We start from the raw sequence: 22,441 nt of genomic DNA, 5'->3' as shown, positions 1-22,441 counted from the left end.
GATGATGCTGTGAGACGCGGGTTCGATTCCCGCCTTATCCACTGAGCTTCTATCGGATGGTGAAGTAAAACGTCGGTCCCGGTTTCTCCTGTCTCGTCAGAGGCGCTGGAGCAGAAATCCCACGTTAGAGGAAGGCCATGCCCCGGGGGGCGTAGTGCCAATAGTTTCGTTTTTTTCCTCTGCGTTTAGAATCATATTAAGCGTGTTCAGGTTTTTTTTTTCAAAAATCATTTGAATTTTTGCTGAAATTTTTGTATCGTCAATTCATTTTTTATAAGAAAACTAATGATTGCAAATAAAGGGTACAGGTGCATTTCCTAACATTTTTTTTTATTGAATTGTTAAAATTCTAGCTAGAAATTAGAATGGTTTTATTTTTAATTTTAAACATTTTTTAAATAAATCAGATTTGCGTATTTTTTGTCTTTCTTTACGAAAAACCTTTTAAAACATGTAATATGAATCCAATTTCATAAAATAATACATTAGTAAAAATTACTTATCTTTTGATTTAAGTATCTAAAAAAAATATTGAAAACAAGCTTTTCCCGGCAAACTTCGTCCTGCCCTTTTTGCTTTCTTGACGTTTTTAGCTTGTTTGCTTATTCAGCCTCCTGTGATCAAATTTTGATTTTACGCAACTTTTCCCATACAATCTGCAGATTTTCCGCAATCGGCTCAAGAGTGGCCAAACTTGTCACTTTTTGGCGTAAGAATTTTCCTTGGACTTTTACGAACTCAACGCAACAAAGATCACCTCGATCCGACGCTCCGTACTGAACTGATTCGCGTTCGAACAAAACCGTCGAAATTTTTTATATATATCGATGTTGTCATTTTCAAAAAAGCTAAACATTTCCGTGTTAATCAGCCACACCATGAATGCGAAGAAAATATTTTTTTTATGGAAATAATCATACCACTCATCCAAAAATATAGAAAATTTGACGTTTGTGGAAAATTACGATTTGTTTAAAACTCGATGCTCTATCAAATAGTTTTTTACCATGAACAATTCTTTAAAAAAAAATTATTTAAAAAAATCTTATGCAATATGCAGGTTTTAGACTATTTTTTTCTAGAATTCTTCAAAGACACGTATCGTCGAGAATACAAAATCGACAAAAAAAATGTTTAAGAAGTGCCGATTTTCAAATATTTTTAACGCATTTTTGTATGGACACCTGCCTATACTCTATGTAGATTTTGTATGCATGGGCCAGATATGATTTTTTGGTCATAGGCAGGGATGGAACAATCCCAAAAAAATCAATTTCGCTTACGAACTTTCTTCACCCGCGAAAGACAGAGGAGGCAAATCAAGCAAAAGAAAATCGCTCCCGAAATTCTCCAAGAAAATCAATCTGCTGATGATTTTTTATTCAAAATGAAAATGATTTTCCAAACGTCCTGATAGTCATTTCCTGCTTTCAAGTAATAATGAACAAAATTTTCTGAAAAATACGAAGTTTTATTGATTTTGAGTTTCGATGAAAAATTCTCAAGCTTTATGGATATCAGGACTTTGGAATGTTCGTTTACAACTAGTGCTTGCGACCTTTTGAAGGCTTACCTGAAAAAAACAAATAAAATGAAATGTAAATATCAAATAAAATACCTGTCACAAATGATTGCATTTAAACAAATTGTTTATGCTTAGGTCAGATTAAAAAAACATTGTAATTTGATGAAAACAAAATCAAGGATACCTCAAACTATCCCCCATATTAGTTATTATGAATATTATTTTATAATTTATTTGAAAATCAAAATCTGGTGATCACCCGGTTGATTTCTGGAACTTTTTGTGTTTGTGAATTTAAAATAAAAACAAACACAAAAATGCAAACAACTGTTTTATGTTTGAACCATGCAAAATAAATTCCCTATTCCAAGGTGAATAACACCGGATCTGGCAATGTAAATCATAAAGTGAATTTAACTCGTCAACAAATGTGTAATGTTGTAATGAAAACGACCTTGAAAACAAAAAGTCAAACACACGAACGCACATTTTCTGCACAGCATGGCGAAGCCAGTTTCCATGGTGACCGACCACCATCAGAGCAACAGATTGCCAGCCAGCGTGCCCGGCCTCCCTGGCCTACTACTGGCTGCTGCTCTCTAGGCCAACCTTGATGATGCAGACCGACCAGAACCTCCTCCTCCCCAGCAGCAACAACGGCGTGTAGAATGGGTCTAAATTATGAAGATACGACAAGAGCGTTCCAATGCAAATTATAACTGATTTATTTTTCAATTGTTTCAAACTGCTGCTGGTGGAACCGCAGCAAGCCGGGGCTTAGTCAGAGCCGTCTCGCACAAAGCTGATGGAATGTCGCATGGCTTGCTGTGGTTTATGCTGAAATGCTCCCCCTCCCAACTTTTTTGCGACCAATTTGGGTCAGTGGCAGCCGCGTTGACAGCAGTCCGGTTGGTATCATTTGGCCGGACCATGGTCAGGGAAGGAAGCGCGCGCGTCACAAAGACATTCCATACCTCTTCGTTCTGCCAATTTTGGGACGAAGGTTCATTATTAGGCGAGCGCAATCATTATTATTGTTAATGTAACATTGCATTGTGTTATTTTGCATTTTATTTGCGACGACGTCTCTAGACCAAAACAGGCCTAGGTTCTCCTTGGTCGGGTTTCACTAGGTTGCTTGGATTGTGTACATTAATTTGCGCACCCCGTACCACCGTGTACCATAAAATAATAATAATAACAATCAACGTGAACGTGAGACGTGCGAATAACTTCACGTTCCAAAACGATGGCCTCCAACTGTTTTTGGGGACCGCGGACCATTACATTATATTGGCCGAAAATGCCGAGCCATCGTCGTCAATAACGCGGGTCACATCCGACAAAGCCTCACATTGGAACGCGGTAGATAGAAACAACTAGAAACGGTTGGATTTGAGGCGTTTTTCCCGGATGTTTGTAGAAAATCGATAACCTTCAGATTTCGGTTGGCTAGATTCATCCACAGGATCCAAACTAAATAATATAAAGTCACTGTTGCAATTCACAACCCGAAGCAGTATAGATTTCCATGGTTGCAACCCGCATACACAATTTACTGCCTACCTTTTGCTCTAGGACTCTTTGGCTTGACCGTTCAACCCCTAAAACAGTTGTTGTGTGACCATAACGACAGAGTCGTGCACAGCCTACTATACTGCTGGCCGAGAGGTGTAACTTCGTTTATGGCGGGCTGCAATTTTAGCAGGTTTTTTTTTCGAAATCGAAATTACTTCGAGGCATAGCAAAGCAATAGACACCGAAGCTATTGGTCGCCACAGCCACAGTACAGAGACACTGCTGGTGGTGCTATATGGTTGACTACCGTGACTTTGGTCGATCCCAAATCGACGAGGTGAAACTATGTTTACAATAACTTTCGAGCTGTTTGCGCCGTATGAGGTGTTGGTTATGAGGTTGCTGCTAGGGTAAGGTAATGTTAGTTGAACTTTTCGAAAAAATCTTCAAAAAATTTTTGTGTCCCGGAAGGAAGTTTAGTGTGTTTTCTTGAAATAAATACAAAACATAAACTTAAAAGGTTTTAAAAATTTCTTATTTTTTTTTAAAGTTTGCCCTACCCAAAAACTGACCGACGTAAAAAGCAACAAAGATCGAAGAACGAAAAAGATTCCAACAATGCACAATACTCTCAACGCGCAGTAAGAGATGTTATTAAAATAGCAACAATATATAGCCAATATAGAGTACAGTTTTTTTTTTTACGAAAAGAGTTTGATTTGGTGTGAATTTATTTATCCGCACTGATCTCGCGACTCTGCCGTAAGACGATCCCCCACAAGTAGGCCTTGCGATAGCAGGCGCTAAAAGGTGTCCGCGAGGCTGACTTTGATGATCATGATGATGATGATGGCGAAGATCAGCCCATTCCGGTTGTGCTTCGATGTTACGATGGCGAACCTTTTCTGCAAGCTGATCGATCGATCGCCAGCCCGAATCGAAAGTAATTTGATGCACACAAAACACTTATTGAAAAGTTAATCATCGGAAAACTTTTGCGCGCCAGCGCTTGGCCAGGCGAACCAATCTAGTTACATGATTTTTGTGTTATATTTTATTTTCAAATTATGTAAGGGAAAGCATTTGGGGCCTGGTGAAACATAGGGAAGCACAGTTTAAATATTTTACGGATGAGCAAAAACGGTTTCCAATTTTGACCTATTGTGCAACAGCCCAACAACTTGGCTGCATTTTGGAAGAGTTTGCGTAACGAGCAAAGTTTTGAGCGTGAAACCCTTATTTCGGTTCGATTGTTCTACCTCCAATCATCTTCCCGATCGCAGTTGGCGTGTTGCTGGTCCGGAAGTGTGGCACACAATTCAAATCGGATCGCGATAATCTCTGGTGTCGTCGCTCGCTCGCGGTGTTGTCGAAGTTTTCCAGCGCCTACTACGTGTGACGAGCCCGGTGGGGTCATTGTGTTTTCTACCTGGCGGCGGACCACCCAAGTAGGCGCCGGAAAATCATAGCATAAAGTTCCAAACGAGACACACTGTCATTACTCAACGATGTGCATAGAGGTACTATTCGAGCGTCATCCGAGTAGGCTGGGGCGGGGTGGGCAATTAAAAAAATACCGCCGCCGCCAACATTATGTTGCAAGTCTGCAGCAGTCAGTCAGTTTCAAATAGAGTCTCTCTCAGTTTCGATGAGCAAAGTAATTGTACGACGAGTGTTAAAATACCCCGCGAGGTGATGTAAAAAAAAGTTGCTGTACATATTCTGTATGTTTCACTCTCTAGCGCAGCAGCCAGCCGGCTGCGGTGTGATGCAAACAATTAGCCTCAGCGCCTACTGTTGTTGTTTTCTGCAACTGTTGCTGCTGGAAATGTATTATAATTAATCGAATTCGAAAAAAGCGTTTGCTCTGTGGTGCAGATTTTTAAAGTGACTGCTGGGATGGAGTTGAAATGGAAAACACGGTTTTTTGTCTACATTTGCATTGGAAGAATAGATTATACATTTTGCAGATTTTGAGCGACTAGAATACGATTTTTTTAAATAATTTAGTCCGACAAGACAGACTCATTCCTCGATATTCTTCTCATTGACTTTACTCTGCAGCGGTTGTTGGGAGCAAAGCAAGAGAAAGAAGAGCAAAGAGAATTATCGGGATGCATCAGGAGGAATGAAAGTTGCTCTCTTGCTCTCTGTCATGTCCCAATTTATTGCCTACTGCGTTGTAATTGATGCATTTTTAACACTGATGAGAAAATATTTTGACGTTTTTTAGGTTTTCAAAGTTTAAATTTTTTTTAGTAAATCTATTATATAATTTTCAAATGTTTCACTAGACAAAGTTCATAACCTATTGCTTGGGTGTCCATTACATCAGCTCACGCATGTTTTGCCAAGTCTAGTGATACTATGGGCACACCAACACGTGTGTATCTCACGCAACAATATTTTGAATACATTTTGCTGAACTGTTTTGTTATCGTTTGCCCACACGCGCCCGGACCTCTTGGAGTTTTTTTTTTCTTAAATTCAACAACACTGGAATTTTTCCCTCGCGCTGTCGATCGAAAGCTCGATGTTTCGCGAATTGAAAAACAAAACTGGCAGGCAATTAGTGGGGAGCTGCAGCAACAATAATTTATTGTTTTTCGTGTTGCACTCGCGGTGAAGTGTGCGTGAATTTGTTTGAAGAAATTTAGACGCACCTTTCGCTATCGTTCGCACCGCCAGTGGGGTGGTGTTAAATTCGCCGACACTTGTAATTTACGAGCATGGTGAAGTAATAATAACTCAGTATTAGAGTATAAGGTGGAAAGCCTTTAAAATGCATTTAAAAGGAAGGTTATCAGTCGATGATTGTAGCGTGCAAGGAAGAAGGTGTTAAAAATTACATCAATTATTTCACTTTTACTCAACAATAAAATTTAACAATAAACTCTGATTTTAATTGAGCGTATCGGAACGACTCCAAGAAACGGAACAATTTCCTATTTTGTCTATAAACATTATATCAAACAATCGAGAGTGATGCAAGAGCCAAAACAGTTGGTAGCCAGTCGTACAACTCTTAAAAATTTCGATAATCCTTCGTGCAGTTTTCACTTTCTTTTCCCCACTGACTATTGCGTTTTTGCACCCATCCAGTAGCTGCTACTGGGTTCGAGTGTCTTAAAATTAGGCCCGGTAGCGTGTCGTTGTGGAACTTGAGAAAGTTAAACCGACTATTGATTTCGGGGCGCTGCTGAATTGGTTGATCGAATCGGTGGAAGCGAGTGAGCGAGCGATCGATCGATCGATAGTTGATGGTTTGTTCGTGCGCCTTTATTATCGACTTGCTAATGCAGGCTGGTTGGTGTGTAGGGCTAGCGAGGGTAATATGGGTGAAATGATATTTTTTTAATCGATTTGTTTAACAGGATGCCAAAACAAAACTGGTTCTATAAAATTTACAAAATTTACAAAATTTACAAAATTTACAAAATTTACAAAATTTACAAAATTTACAAAATTTACAAAATTTACAAAATTTACAAAATTTACAAAATTTACAAAATTTACAAAATTTACAAAATTTACGAAATTTACAAAATTTACAAAATTTACAAAATTTACAAAATTTACAAAATTTACAAAATTTACAAAATTTACAAAATTTACAAAATTTACAAAATTTACAAAATTTACAAAATTTACAAAATTTACAAAATTTTTAAAATTTACAAAATTTACAAAATTTACAAAATTTACAAAATTTACAAAATTTACAAAATTTACAAAATTTACAAAATTTACAAAATTTACAAAATTTACAAAATTTACAAAATTTACAAAATTTACAAAATTTACAAAATTTACAAAATTTACAAAATTTACAAAATTACAAAATTTACAAAATTTACAAAATTTACAAAATTTACAAAATTTACAAAATTTACAAAATTTACAAAATTTACAAAATTTACAAAATTTACAAAATTTACAAAATTTATAAAATTTACAAAATTCACAAAATTTACAAAATTTACAAAATTTACAAAATTTACAAAATTTACAAAATTTACAAAATTTACAAAATTTACAAAATTTACAAAATTTACAAAATTTACAAAATTTACAAAATTTACAAAATTTACAAAATTTACAAAATTTACAAAATTTACAAAATTTACAAAATTTACAAAATTTACAAAATTTACAAAATATACAAAATTTACAAAATTTACAAAATTTACAAAATTTACAAAATTTACAAAATTTACAAAATTTACAAAATTTACAAAATTTACAAAATTTACAAAAGTTACAAAATTTACAAAAGTTACAAAATTTATAAAATTTACAAAATTTACAGAAGTTGCAAATGCTGTTGAAAATTTAAATTTTTGGGAAATTTTCTGGTTATGTTAGTATTGATGCGGCCAGGCCTACTGTGATGCGTTAACCGCTAATTCGATGTATTGATAATAACAATTTTGACTAATTTTGCCCCATGTTTCATCTTTAAAGAAATTGATTGAAATTGCCTCTCTTCTTCATTTTCAGTGACTCCAGCATCTTCTCCAGCACGCGTCCACCACAATGACCCATCACTCACTCCCAGTGATGCCAACCGCCGCGGAATCGAATCTCCGCCGGGATCACCCGCCGAGCCGGGGTCACCCAGCAGTGGTGGCCACCGTCGTCAGCAACAGGTTTCCCGCCGTGTTCCAGTAGTAACAAAACAACGCGCTAGCTTATTTTGGGTTTATTTATTGTTTTGCCCATTTTTTTCGGGGCTTGGTTCGCGCGCGTATTCGAGAGTGAAATGAAAGTGTAACCGAAAACGAAAAGAAAAGTTTTCGCACAATAATAAGAAATGTAACAAAATGTGAGCTGAAGAGAGGTGCGAAGCAAGTATTGGCGGTTGAGGAAAGTGGAAGAAAAAAAGAGAAACAATTATTTCGAATTACGGTTAAGGTGAGAAGTGCGATTGCGGTGTGGATTTGATCTGCCTGAAGAAAAGGAAAATTAGATCATTCGAATAAATATCGGTTGGAGAGAAAAAAGCAATCAGTGCCAAAGCTGCAAGCCGCGAAAATGTTGAAAATTCAAATGCTCGAGCAGATCGTGGCCAACGAGAACGTGCTCGAGGATGACCAGGTAGCGTCGGTGGCTGCGGCTGCGGCCGCGGCCAGCGGTTCGAACAACTCCGGCGGCGGCTCGTCGAAGGATGAGAATGAAGAAACCAAAAGCTTGAACCGCCACAACCGGCTATCGCCCCAAGGGTAGGTTTTTAGAACATTATTGTTGCACTGCACAGCCGCTTGTAAATTACTGCTTGATTGAGGGCTTACACTCTTGTTAAAAATGCTGCACTCTTGCGGTTACACGAGATAACATGAAATCGCAGTCAAGGGTACTTTGGTTAACATCGATTCGTGGGGTGTGAAAGCTGAACTATTGGTCAACAACTTGACCGAAGTAGATTGAAAAGGTTCTTTATTCAGTTGCACTGAGTACCAAAAGTTGGTTAAAATTGCAAAACTTATCAAGTTATTCTTGATAATTTTTTACATCAGAAAATTCATTTGATACAAACAATTCATAAAATTCATAAAATTCATAATGTTTGCGCACATAAGAACGTCTGTTGATCCTGTCGCACTTTCTTTCCCGGTAAATACAAATTTAAACACTCAGATTACAGATAACAAAACTAGTTACAACAAAACGACTTTATTCGCGTCAACTTGGCTCTATTTTGCAGTAAATTAACTGTTCTGACCTGCTCTAAGGTCTGTCAGGGAATGAGAATGTTCTGAGGTGGTTTTCCTACAAGAAAATGTACGGTCAGGACAAGTTCACTGACCTTTTCGTCCTGTTTGTGTTCTGTTATTTACAAATATGTGTGTGTTTACTTGTAACGTAGAGTGCGAAAACTAGACAACATAAACTGTGGCAAAAACTACACGAAAACAGTACAGTACAGAAGTTTCTGATTAGAATCATCGTCTTGTGTGTAAACATGCCGCCCGCCTTGAAAGACGGCGGCTTTTTTTTTTTGGTCGCAAAAATTTTTCAGCACTTCACAACAGAATGGCTCCCGGCGCCATCTTCAACCGGCGATTCTTCACGGCACAGATACTGTGCGTCGACAGACTTGGTCCACCGACTTCGAAACCAGGAATTTACGGTGCGACATGATCCGGCTCGAAGGACCATAAATGTTAACGCACACTCTAACGTCTGTGGTTCATCGAAAACCGTAATCCGAACTGTAAGTCGTTTCTGCTAATAAGTGAACAACTAATCTCGCGGTCAAACACAGAAAACAGTTTATTGCACAAATTACACAGATTCTTAAGTTTAGCAGTACGGAAAATGTATTTTGAAACAACTACTTAACTTAATCTTCTGGTTTATTCGTCAGTCGGTACAGAACCCGCCCGTAGCTGGTCTGCACAGATGCTGTAGAAGCACTTTCGTCTTGCTGTGCGGTCAGAAATGGAATAGAATTGATCTCGGTTTGCATTCCTAGAAGAAACTGTACAGTCAGGTCAAGTTCACTGACCTTTTCTGCTCAGATTGTGTTCTGTAGATTACAAATACAAGTGTGATTACATTCTGCGTAGACGTGAACACTTGACCAACATGAACTGCGGTAAAAGCTACAAGAAAACAGTACAGTACAGAAGTTTCTGACTAGAATCATCGTCTTGTGTGTAAACACATAAAATTCGTAAAATTCATAAAATTCATAAAATTCATAAAATTCATAAAATTCATAAAATTCATAAAATTCTTAAAATTCATAAAATTCATTAAATTCATTAAATTCATTAAATTCATAAAATTCATAAAATTCATAAAATTCATAAAATTAATAAAATTCATAAAATTCATAAAATTCAAAAAAATCATAAAATTCATAAAATTAATAAAATTCATAAAATTCATAAAATTCATAAAATTCATAGTATCATCCTAAAAATATAAAAACAATAAATTTTCCAAAAATTAAAGTTCATAAAAAAATTTGAAAAAGTAATAAGTTTGGCAAACCTTGGAATTTTCAGCAAATAAATTTATTTTTTCAATTTCCAGATTAAAACCCTTTCCGTGCCCGCTCGCACTGCACTTGAACTGATTGGCACTGTTTTGGTTCAAACTGATTGCACTTTGAAAACAAACAAATCCAAACGCGTCCCGATGTCGAAATTCCGTCTGGTCTGGACTGTTTATTTGTGAACCGCTGAACGCGCCCAAACATGCACTTGGTGCATCACGCCCAACAGTAAAAGCATACGAACGGCCTACTGCGTCGTCGTCACTGCACTGCACTCTTCGAATCGGACGGAGTCTGGTTCAAGAACGAATTTGATGATTTTATAATTTATGGAATGGAAAATAAATAATGCCAACAAATAAACACGGAGCACAACTCGGCTCCATTTAAACACATCAGGGCCAGAGTTGTTTCCTCCAAACCTCAAAAACCACAAGCATTCGATTTTTGGATTCTAATATTTCCGTGCGGTTTGCTAGTTTTTCTTGCCATAAGAGCTCAGCACAGCACGTGTGTATGTTTTATCTGACTTTTCCACTCATGAGTCGGCCTTTTGAGGCCGAGATTCTGCCCTCATACCGAATAAACAGGGATGAATTTAGGAACTTTTCTTGTGGCTTTCTGTGCTCTTAGCCCTCTCAAGCTAATCTTTGTTGTTTTACGACGACTCTTGGTGTGTTGTTCATTCAAAGCAGCCTGCTACGTTCACCTTGTGTACACGCATCGACGACGACACCCCCCAAAACACGTCAAAGCCGCCTTTGATGATGGTGCTGAAAGCTCAGAGCTCGACGAGTTGTGATTTCCATTCAGGTCTTCGGCTTCCTCGCTCCTGGAGACGGGGCAAATGCTTTGAATTTTCGATTCACGGATAAATATTTAAATTAACCTTTTAGACAACGGCTGAGAATATTCATGTGAGTATGGAAGAGAGATGGTTGGAAGAGAAGAAAAAATGAACTAGAATCATCAGGAAGCAGTTTTCCTCTATAGAGCTTTCCAGATTTGTCTTCACATAAAAAAAACCTCAAGACAGAGAGTGATGTGTGTTTTGCAAGTAAATATTTTTGCGATGTCAGGATCCTGGGATATAATGGATTTGCGGATTGTGAGCTTCGAGGGACACACATTTACCCAAACACATTGGAGCGAGGAAAGAAATAAACTATATTTTGCGCTTGATCCGGGCAGAGAGCATCAGAATGTCTGAGGCATTGATTTGACTGATCGTTTTCAATTTGCGGTGAAATGTGGATGGCAAATGGGATTTTTATTGCTTTTTTTGTTTGTCTTTAAACATTCATTTCACTCCTGATAAAAATGCGATGAAAAAATCTGTCAAATCAATTTTCTGTTAAAGTTTTTTTTTATCTGCTGTAAATAAGTTCACAGAAGAATGTTCTTAGCAACATTTTTGTACCAAAAGGCACAATCAGTAAATTCCTTTGTGGCAAATTTACTGCTAAGCAATTCTCTCAAGAATGAGATTTTTTTTGAAAAATCATTTTTATTATTTTTTTTATTTGGATGCAACTTGTGTGTACTTTGTCTATGACCAAAGAAATCATCCATACAAATTAAAATATTCAGTAGTTAATATGTCGTGGTGATTAGTGCACCCAATCGTAGTTAATATTTCAAATTAAAAAAAAAACTAAAAAAATTAAAATTTTAGGAAATCATTTTTTTTATACATTGAATTTTAAAAATTCTTCACTTATATTTCATTTACCGGCTCCGTGGCTTAATGGTTACGGCTTCTGCCTCACAAGCAGAAGGTTCAGGGATCAAATCCCGGTCGGTACCTTTGAAATTTGGAATCAGGAATTGAAACAAAAACGAATCTGAATCAGGTGGGATTCGAACTCACACCTCTGGATTGATGGTCTGGGACTCTAACCAGTCGGCCATTTGAAGGTTATAAAACATGTTGTATTCTTCTCATATTAAATACGCTCTGATCCCTGATTTGCCTGAAGAGATTGGGAGTCTTAAGATAGATCAAGGATCCGTCTGGTGCTTGCTTCAATGTTAAGGCGGGGCCGGACAATGCCCAACGACCTCGGAATCGGGCCGCTAGGATCTCTGCCATTCTGAAATGGGTCGTTGGAAGCAGCGCGAGGGCTATCACCACCTAATACCCGGGACTGAGATAAGTTTTATCAGCATACGGCATATACAAAGTCTGATACAAATTATACTTTCCCATAATTTCGCTACCGGTTAGCGGGTATTGGATTGGACCACACACACACACACATGCTCACTTATATTTCATTTAAATTAAACTGTTCACAACAGTACTTGTTCAGTAATTGGGTGTTGTTTAACTGAAATATTTTCAAATTGTTCGAATTTTTCGTGCCTTAATTGTACCTTCAGAAATAAGCCAGAAATCTGGTAAACCTGATTTGAAATGCGAGATCCTACTCGAAACTAGGTGTTCGAAGGCTTGATTGTTGAGGCAATTGCAAACCTCTTTTTACACCTTAGCTTCCATCCACCCCGGAATTCGAACTGACGACCTTTGGATTGTTAGTACAACTGCCTACCAGCGACTCCACCGAGATAGGACCCAGGGAGACGACTCCTACACCTGGACTGAGCTAACGACCTAACCTTTTTTCTTTTAGGTAAGTCCGGGGCCAACATTTACTTCCCGTCCGACGGAAGGCGTGATCAGACAAATCTTCTCTCGAAAAATGCCACCGAGACCTTCTGGGATCAAAACCAGGCCGACTGGGTGAGAGGCAATCACGCTTAACCCTAAACCACGGGTCCACTATGGTACATTGGGTGGCCAAGTTTCAAAAAAGTGACCTTCTCCAAATATTTTTTGGTATTTTTTTCTCGAAAGTAAACATTCTAACTAAGAAAAATCCAAATTTTCAAAGCTCTAAGTTTGTTCATTACGGAGATACGCAAGCTGAAAGTCAAAAAATGGAGTAAAAATCTAACGTTTTTCGTAAAAAAGGCTGATTGTTTAATTTTAACATAGCTCAGCCATTTTAAATATTTTATTAGGACAATTATACATAGTTGGAAAGGTAATGAGATAAGCTTTGAAACTATTAATAGATAAAATGTTGTTTCCAAACCAAAAACTGAAGTTTTCATCGAATAACTGGAGTATTTTTTTGACAAAACTTATTTTTTTGTGTTTGTTAATCGAGTACTTTTTTTGCTAACCGATGCTAAACATGAAACTAAGATCACTTGAAAGATTGGATCATAATCTAACATTGCTGAAATTTCCAGCCTGCGATTTTTTGCGTTTTCGGAGATATGCCATTTGAACATTTACGTTTTATCAAAATTTGCTGCAATCTACATATGCGCCCGTTTATTTCTCTTGCTTTGCTACCTACTTCGTGGGCATCGTCGCTTCAAAAATCAATACCTGGTTTCAAGAAGTTCGAAATGACTTTATTGGAATTTTCTGTTGCCTACATCTAAAATGGAGTAACTTAGTCAAAATAAGGTATTCGTACCGAAATTTCTCAAGCGAAACTGGAGAATCTCAGTTTGATACCGAAAAACGTATTCAGCAAAATATTGAATATTGAATTTCTGCGATCAATCCATGAAACTGATCCACATTTAAGTTCTATGTTGGTTAGTACAAAATATCATAAAAAGTACCTTTAACATATCCTGAAGCTGTCAGAAACTCTATAATCAAATGAATTTTCATGAACAAGAACATTAGGATTAGTAAGAATATGGATTGTATTTTATCGTTTTACTTCATAATTAATATATTGAATGAAATCAATTTTTCTGTTATTTGATTTAACAATTAAAATTTTCGAAATTTATGCCCGTAAGGGTGGAGGGGGGTCTCAAGTTATATGGCATGGACCCACAAAAGAAACACACAGCAGTAAATAATAAATATTTGACTTAAAATGAATTTATTAAGCTTAATAAAATTTTGTTGGTGGGAGGAGGAGGGGGTTAAAGAAAGAGGAGGGAGGGGTTGTGTCCTTAAAGTAGGGGTGTATTAGCTTATCCATAATTTAATAATATAAACTTGCAATACAATATATACGTAGTTCTGTTGCACTTGCAAATGTATGAAAAGACTATTTATTATAAACAATCAACTATAGAAAAACATGAAAACTCATAAAAATCGACGTATATCATTTCAATACCATACAATTACCAAAATTTGTATGAAAAAACATTTAAAAAGCAAAAAAATAATTTGGCCGCCTGTTTGTATGGAGATGGCCCATAGTGGGGTCCCGGCAAAATATTCAAAATATTCAAAATATTCAAAATATTCAAAATATTCAAAATATTCAAAATATTCAAAATATTCAATATATTCAAAATATTCAATATATTCAAAATATTCAAAATATTCAAAATATTCAAATTATTCAAAATATTCAAAATATTCAAAATATTCAAAATATTCAAAATATTCAAAATATTCAAAATATTCAAAATATTCAAAATATTCAAAATATTCAAAATATTCAAAATATTCAAAATATTCAAAATATTCAAAATATTCAAAATATTCAAAATATTCAAAATATTCAAAATATTCAAAATATTCAAAATATTCAAAATATTCAAAATATTCAAAATATTCAAAATATTCAAAATATTCAAAATACAGTCGACTCTCTGGCTGTCGATCTTCTCGATATCAATAACACAGTTCAACAAAAAATCAAAAGTTTCTTGTCTCTGAGACGAGTATATGTGTTCCTAGTAGAATTTTGCCTGCTGAATCCGAATCCGGGTCCAGAATTACTCCAAATGGTCCCAATTTTGTGATACACCCGTTTGAAATGTTAGTTTAGGTCAAAATTAGCTACTTTGTCGACTATTTTACAAAAGAACTATTGAATAAACAACTAAACCAATACATGTATCTTATAGTTCACGTTTTCCCCTTTCTGAAACACCCCTGGTTCTTAAAATTTGATTGTTTCTACGCATATTTATAGCCATTTTAAAATTATATTTTCAGTTGGTTCTCATTCAAGTTTTTCCAACTCGCATGCAAGTCATATTATGCTGGGATATCAATAATAAAAATCAAAAATGCTTTGCAGAACGTTAAATAAGTATGTCTCGGTAATCTAATTGATCATATTTCATGTAATTTTGTCTGCTGAATCCATTCCTATCATTAGATTTTTTCAAAAAGGTCAGCTTTTTGAGTAAAAATTGAATTTTCGATGATTTTTTCAAAATAAAATCTATTTTATGCTAAAGTATGACTCAGAGATGACTAAATGTTGATGTCTCGTCAGTCTAATTGATCATTTATAATGAATTTTTGTCTGCTGAATCCATTCCCATCATTAGATTTTTTCGAAAAGGTCAAGTTTTTGAGTAAAAATTGAATTATCGATGATTTTTTCAAAATAAAATCTATTTTATGCTAAAGTATGACTCAGAGATGACTAAATGTCGATGTCTCGTCAGTCTAATTGATCATTTTTTATGTATTTTTGTCTGCTGAATCCATTCCCATCATAAGATTTTTTCAAAAAGGTCAGGTTTTTGAGTAAAAATTGAATTTTCCATGATTTTTTCAAAATAAAATCTATTTTATGAGCAATTCTCTTTGAAATCGGCCGATATCGACCATTTTTTTTTGTTATAATTTTTGATTTGACTCAAACTTTGTGGGGGCCTTCCCTATGACTAAAGAAACTATTTTGTGCCATTGGTTCACCCATACAAGTCTCCATACAATTTTGGCAGCTGTCCATACAAAAATGGTACGTAAAAATTTAAACAGCTGGAACTTTTGAGTGAATTTTCTGATCAATTTGGCGTCTTCGGCAAAGTTGTAGGTATTTTTAAGGACTATTAAGAAAAAATAGGTACACGGAAAAATTGCCGAATTTTTTATTAACTTTTTTTCACAAAAACTCAAATTCCCAAATGTTGAAAAGTTTTAGAGGACAAAAACCCCATTTTTTGAGCCATAGAGAAGTATGGTCAAAAAAATCTGCAATCGAAAAGTACAGATTTTTGTTAAACGGCTCCGTTTTCAAGATATAGCCACCCAAACATTCAATATTGCGCCCTTTAAAAATGTTATTCTTGATTTTTTTTTTGAAAATTTTGTTTTTGAAAAGATCGGATTTTTTTACGAATGTTTTATGTTTTAACATTGAAAATCGGAACATAAGTTGCTGAGATAAATATCGACATTATAAAATTATGGGGTTTTTGGGTAAGATTTAGACAACCTCAATTTTTCTCTCTTTTGTTTAAACCGCTGCTCTATGTCTCTTTGACAATTTCATAGAAAATCAAAGACCAGAATCTTTTAAAAATTGATATTTTTAGAAAAAGTCACTCATGGTCAATATTTTTAAAATCAAAAAACTGCAAATATTTCGCTTAAATCAAACTTTGGGTGACTATATCTTGAATACGGAGTCCTTTATCAAAAAATCTGTAAAGTACTTTTCGATTGCAAATCAAATTTAACATAAAATTATTAGGTCTAATTTCGTGTTGTATGAAATTTCGATTTTTTCCAAAATCACATTTTTTCAAAAAATCATAAGATTTTTTAACCATATTTATCTATGGCTCAAAAAATGGGGGTTTTTGTCCTCTAAAACATATAAAAAATCTCGAAAATAAAAAAATACGTATTTTGGGAATTTGAGTTTTTGTGAAAAAAAAAGTTAATAAAAAATTCGGCAATTTTTCCGTGTACCTATTTTTTCTTAATAGTCCTTAAAAATACCTACAACTTTGCCGAAGACGCCAAATTGATCAGAAAATTCACTCAAAAGTTCCAGCTGTTTAAATTTTTACGTACCATTTTTGTATGGACAGCTGCCCAAATTGTATGGAGACTTGTATGGGTGAACCAATGGCACAAAATAGCTTCTTTGGTCATAGGGTAGGCCCCACAAAGTTTGAGCCAAATAAAAAAATACAACAAATAAAAATGGTCGATATCGGCCGATTTCGAAAAGAACTGCTTATAAAATAGATTTTATTTTGAAAAAATCTATTTTTACTCAAAAACTTGACCTTTTCGAAAAAAATCTAATGATGGGAACGGATTCAGCAGACAAAAATACATTATAAATGATCAGTTAGACTGACGAGACATCGACATTTAGTTATCTCTAAGTCATACTTTAGCATTAAATAAATTTTATTTTGGAAAAATCATCGAAAATTCAATTTTTACTAAAAAAGCTGACCTTGTTGAAAAAATCCAATGATGGGAATGGATTCAGCAGAAAAAAATACATTATAAATTATCAGTTAGACTGACGAGACATCGACATTTAGTTATCTCTAAGTCATACTTTAGCATAAAATAGATTTTATTTTGAAAAAATCATCGAAAATTCAATTTTTACTTAAAAAGCTGACCTTTTTGAAAAAATCTAATGATAGGAATGGATTCAGCAGACAAAATTACACGAAATAAGATCAATTAGATTATCGAGACATACTTATTTAACGTTCTGCAAAGCATTTTTGATTTTTATTATTGATATCCCAGCATAATATGACTTGCATGCAAGTTGGAAAAACTTGAATGAGAACCAACTGAAAATATAATTTTAAAATGGCTATAAATATGCGTAGAAACAATCAAATTTTAAAAACCAGGGGTGTTTCAGAAAGGGGAAAACGTGAACTATAAGATACATGTATTGGTTCAGTTGTTTATTCAATAGTTCTTTTGTAAAATAGTCGACAAAGTAGCTAATTTTGACCTAAACTAACATTTCAAACGGGTGTATCACAAAATTGGGACCATTTGGAGCAATTCTGGACCAGGATTCGGATTCAGCAGGCAAAATTCTACTAGGAACACATATACTCGTCTCAGAGACAAAATCTTGTTGGACAATACTTTATCGGTTACTTTGGGTAACTTGGCGTTGTTTAACTGATTGTTTGGATTTGTTGTGTCTAAACTGTACCTAAAACAATAATAATAATTGTTCGAAATATGTAGTTCTATCCAAGCTTAAAAGCTCCTTCCAGTTTCGGCCAAAGAGGAAGTACTTTCACTCGATTGAATAACCGAGGGGATCAAAATTCCCCATAATCCGGTGTCCAAAGATTACAAACGAACCAAAAATAATGCTCCACTTTCCAACGAGACGGAACTAATTGCAAACAACTGCGCTATTTTTACCCCGGATTAGCGATTAGAAACTCTCTCGAGGGACTGATTTGTCTTTATCGATTTCGTCGCCGTCGCGTGACCAATTCGTTGCCCAAACGAGTTGTGGAGCAAGTTTTGCGAAAAAAAAAACTTGCAACTCCAAAAATCTGTTAATATTTTCTATTTCGCAGCCACCCAACCGGTTCTGCCCGCGCTAAATGGAGGCTAATTGATTGATAGATAAACAACTTGTTGGTTCGGGGTTCGCTGTTGATCCGATTTGCAGGGTTGTTACGGACGGCGCGGATCGCGCGGATGGCGCGGATGGCGCGTATCGCGCGGATCTGGCGCGGATTTGCTGGCTAATTTTGTTCAGGCGCGGATTTCGCGCGGATAGCAATTTTCATAAATAAAATAATTGAGAACGATAGAATTTCTTCAAGTTACAAAGGAAAATATTATAAGCAATTAAATAAATTCAATCTTTTTCTTTGAGTGCAAAAACATCAATTTCTATGAAGTTGTTAATGAAGAAAATTTTCTTCTGAAAATTATTCATTGTTTTTTTCTTAATACGAATCTTCAAAATAATCTTCAAGGAGCGTTAATTTTTCAAAATGTATTGAGATTTTTATATAAATTTTACATAACATTACAACTCATAATTTTTGTTAACATTTGCTTACCTGGTTTAAATATTTTTCTACAATTATTCACATGATACATTTAAATTTTATCTTCTGACTCATATTTTAAACTTTTTCCAAAGATTTAGACATAAGGATGTACTTAAATGATTCTTAGGGTATGTTCCGGATGGGATTTAACCCTTAGATTTTTTTTTGATCGGTACAGGGTTCCAAAGTTTCCAAGGAATTTTTTAATATAGCATACAATAAATATTGAGTGAGCATATTAATTACAATTTCAAAATTACAAAATTCGAAAAATTACAGAATTTCAAAAAGCTTTAGATCTTTTTAGATTTTTAAGTTTTTCAATCTTAAATTTAAATTTTGAAATTTGTGGTATTAAAATTGAAAGATTCTGTTGCCACTCTGATTTGGGTAGAATTGGTTCTACTCCCCCCGGGTGGCAGTGCGTGGCCGAATGGTTACGCTGTCCGCTTTGTAAGCGGATGATTCTGGGTTTGATTCCCATCTGCTGCAACCTTCCATCGGATGAGGAAGTAAAATGTCGGTTCCGGCCTTGGTTGTTAGGCCGTTAAGTCATTCCAGGTGTAGGAGTTGTCTCCATGCCATAAGTACAAACAACACACCAAACCAAGCCTACTCCGGTGGAATCACTGGCGGCGGTTGGACTCGCAATCCAAAGGTCGTCAGTTCAAACACTGGGGTGGAAGGTTCCTTGGAGTAGAAAGAGGTTTGGGTGCTCTCCCCATTCAAGCCTTCGGAATCCTAGATTCGAGCAGAAACTTGCAATAGAGACCACAAAAGACCCGGGGTCGTTTTTTTGGTTCTACTCCCAATTATCAAAACATGACGAAATCCACTTAGCAATCTGCTAAAATCTCCGTCTAACATTGAAAATTTCAGAATTTACATATTCAATTAAACAAAAAAATAGAATTCATAAATTTAAATTGCCAAATCTTGCAGACTCAAAAACGCAAAAAGAAATATGAATTCTCACATTGAAAAATTACAAAAAAAAATTAACATGGATTTTTAAGTTCTTAATTTTTAATTTTTAAGAAAGTTCTTAAGTTATTAATTTATAAAATTATTTAATTATTTATTTATTAAATAATTAAATTATTTAGTTATTAAATTAAAAAAAATATTAAATTATTAAATTATTAAATTATTAAATTATTAAATTATTAAATTATTAAATTATTAAATTATTAAATTATTAAATTATTAAATTATTAAATTATTAAATTATTAAATTATTAAATTATTAAATTATTAAATTATTAAATTATTAAATTATTAAATTATTAAATTATTAAATTATTAAATTATTAAATTATTAAATTATTAAATTATTAAATTATTAAATTATTAAATTATTAAATTATTAAATTATTAAATTATTAAATTATTAAATTATTAAATTATTAAATTATTAAATTATTAAATTATTAAATTATTAAATTATTAAATTATTAAATTATTAAATTATTAAATTATTAAATTATTAAATTATTAAATTATTAAATTATTAAATTATTAAATTATTTAATTATTTAGTTATTTAGTTATTAAATTATTAAGTTATTTTATTATTTGATTATTAAATTATTAAATTATTAAATAATTGTTTTTGCCATTTTCTTAGTTCGAATCATTTTCGGAGTCATATTTTAGTTTAGAGAAAGTTTAAGAAGAAAATTTGGTGAAAATTATCAAGTCCCTATATTTTATTATTTGGTAATTTATTTTAGGGTTTTAATTTTTTTTAATTTTTGTATTTAATTTTTTTCCTAAATTTGTTTTTAAAGCAACGATATTTAAAGTGTTACAAAAAATTGCTAATATTGTTTCAGAAATGGCAGAAAAGATTCCACTTGGTGCAGGTGGGATATGAATCCACAACTGATCAACGGATCAGTAATGCTTTCTGTATTATTCTTTTTTCGTTTAAAATTTTATTCATTATGTTACTCTCTTCTATGTTTGTCGCGATTTTTTTATATGGCGCGGATTTCGCGCGGATTGGGTTTTGGGGTCGGCGCGGATCTGGCGCGGATTTTTCTTCGACTTTTTCGTAACAACCCTGGATTTGTACAACAAATCCACGACGCCACACACGCCCCTTTCCTCGTTCGCGTCGGAAAGGAGAAATTGGCCGTGAGGCCGTGACAGACAGAAAAAAAGTGTAAAAACGTGCTGCAAATATCTGATTTCCATACCCAAGAGGGGACTCTCCAAATTGGGAACGGAATTCGCTCTTGTGGCGCTTGGTAACGGTGAATTTTTGGCTCGTCGACCGCGATTTGCTCATCTCGTCGTCCCTCTCCAGATTCGGAAGCTGTTTGTCGACTGCTCCTCAAGTGGAACCCGTCAACAGGTTCTTGAAACTTGAAAGTAATCCGTCAGTCTTAGTAGGCGCGTTCGTTGACTCGTGCTGATCAAAGCGCGCGTAGCGCCTAGATTGTGTTTTGATAAACGTAGTGGACAGGTTTTGTTCTCTGGTCACTTCTAGTGTCTCGTGTAAAGGTCAAGAAATGCTTCATGGCGCAATCGACCGTGAACCAGTTTCGAGATGAAAACAATACAAACAATCGCTAATTACTCCGAGTGAGCTCGGGGTAGCCCAATTAACCATGGTGATCGCCATTAGACGGTCATCGAGCAGTAGGCTGTGAATTGCTCATTGGCTTCTACGCCTACTGCGTCGCTGCGTTATGCCCTTTAATATTTCTCCCATGAAGAGCGCTGCGCTCACTTTGGCCCCAAAATACAAACAATTCGGCTAACGACTTTCGATTGTATTCACGGCTCGAACGTGATTTTTAAAAGTACAACCAAAGAGCATTGACCGAACATTTCTGCACCATTTTTCGTGTTTTTATGTTTTGCGATGCCTTCAAAGCGACTCCCCCGACTGCTAATGAAATGAAGATTACCTTTACTTTCGGTTTGGGAAAACGTAAATTACTCAATTACAAAAAAAGACGAACCACGAACAACAACCGTGCAAAATCCTTCCTCAGCTTTCCATTTCACTTGACGGCGGCTTCCTCGGTCGGGTTGGGTGATTAAAACTCATTATTTCTCGAAAAGTTAGTCCAACAAATGGGTGGGCGTTGCTGTTGAAAAGTTCCACCTTGGGGTGACGGATTTTTTTTCTCTGGTTTTAATTTCATCTCTTTTCTATCGCCCCGGTGTGGGAGGCAAAGTGCGCCAAATGATAATGACAAGAAATTAAGCTAAAGGTACCATTACGAATCGTTTTTTTACGAGAGAGCCTCACGCAATGAGCTGGGTGTGCTTTCTCTGATTTGGACAAATTGTCAGGCGGGAAAGAAAGCACAGATCGTTTCCACAAACAAAGATTGTGCTATTTGTCACCGAGTGTCTTGATTTGTGGAGAAATTGTCATTTATAGGGTTGTCTTGAAAAATAATTTCAATAAGACTCGATCTCGCGTCATCCCAGTAAGTCTTGCAATTTTGCCGTTTGCGCCACAGTTACTTTGTTTACGTTTGAGAGTGAATTAAACTGTGGGCGTTTTCAGTTACCTCAACTGCTTATTAAATTTATATTTGTTTCCCCCCTAATTCGGCTTATTCTGATCC

At 35.0% G+C, this 22,441-nt stretch overlaps 1 protein-coding gene across 6 annotated transcripts in view; it reads left to right on the top strand.

Moving 5' to 3' along the window:
- Positions 1-22,441, top strand: part of LOC6051858 (rap1 GTPase-activating protein 1) — a 158,385-nt gene that overhangs the window by 13,242 nt on the left and 122,702 nt on the right. For all 6 annotated transcript variants that reach the window (XM_038257251.1, XM_038257249.1, XM_038257248.1 and 3 more), the window contains one exon: positions 7,544-8,265. In XM_038257251.1, the coding sequence (XP_038113179.1) occupies positions 8,078-8,265 (188 nt within the window). In that variant the 5' untranslated portion in view covers positions 7,544-8,077. The remainder of the gene's footprint in view (positions 1-7,543; positions 8,266-22,441) is intronic.

This window comes from Culex quinquefasciatus, chromosome 2, assembly GCF_015732765.1.
Source record: "Culex quinquefasciatus strain JHB chromosome 2, VPISU_Cqui_1.0_pri_paternal, whole genome shotgun sequence".
In the NCBI taxonomy this organism is placed as follows: Eukaryota; Metazoa; Arthropoda; class Insecta; order Diptera; family Culicidae; genus Culex; species Culex quinquefasciatus.
Note: the sequence above shows the minus strand (reverse complement) of the source record. Positions and strands in the feature narration are given on the sequence as shown.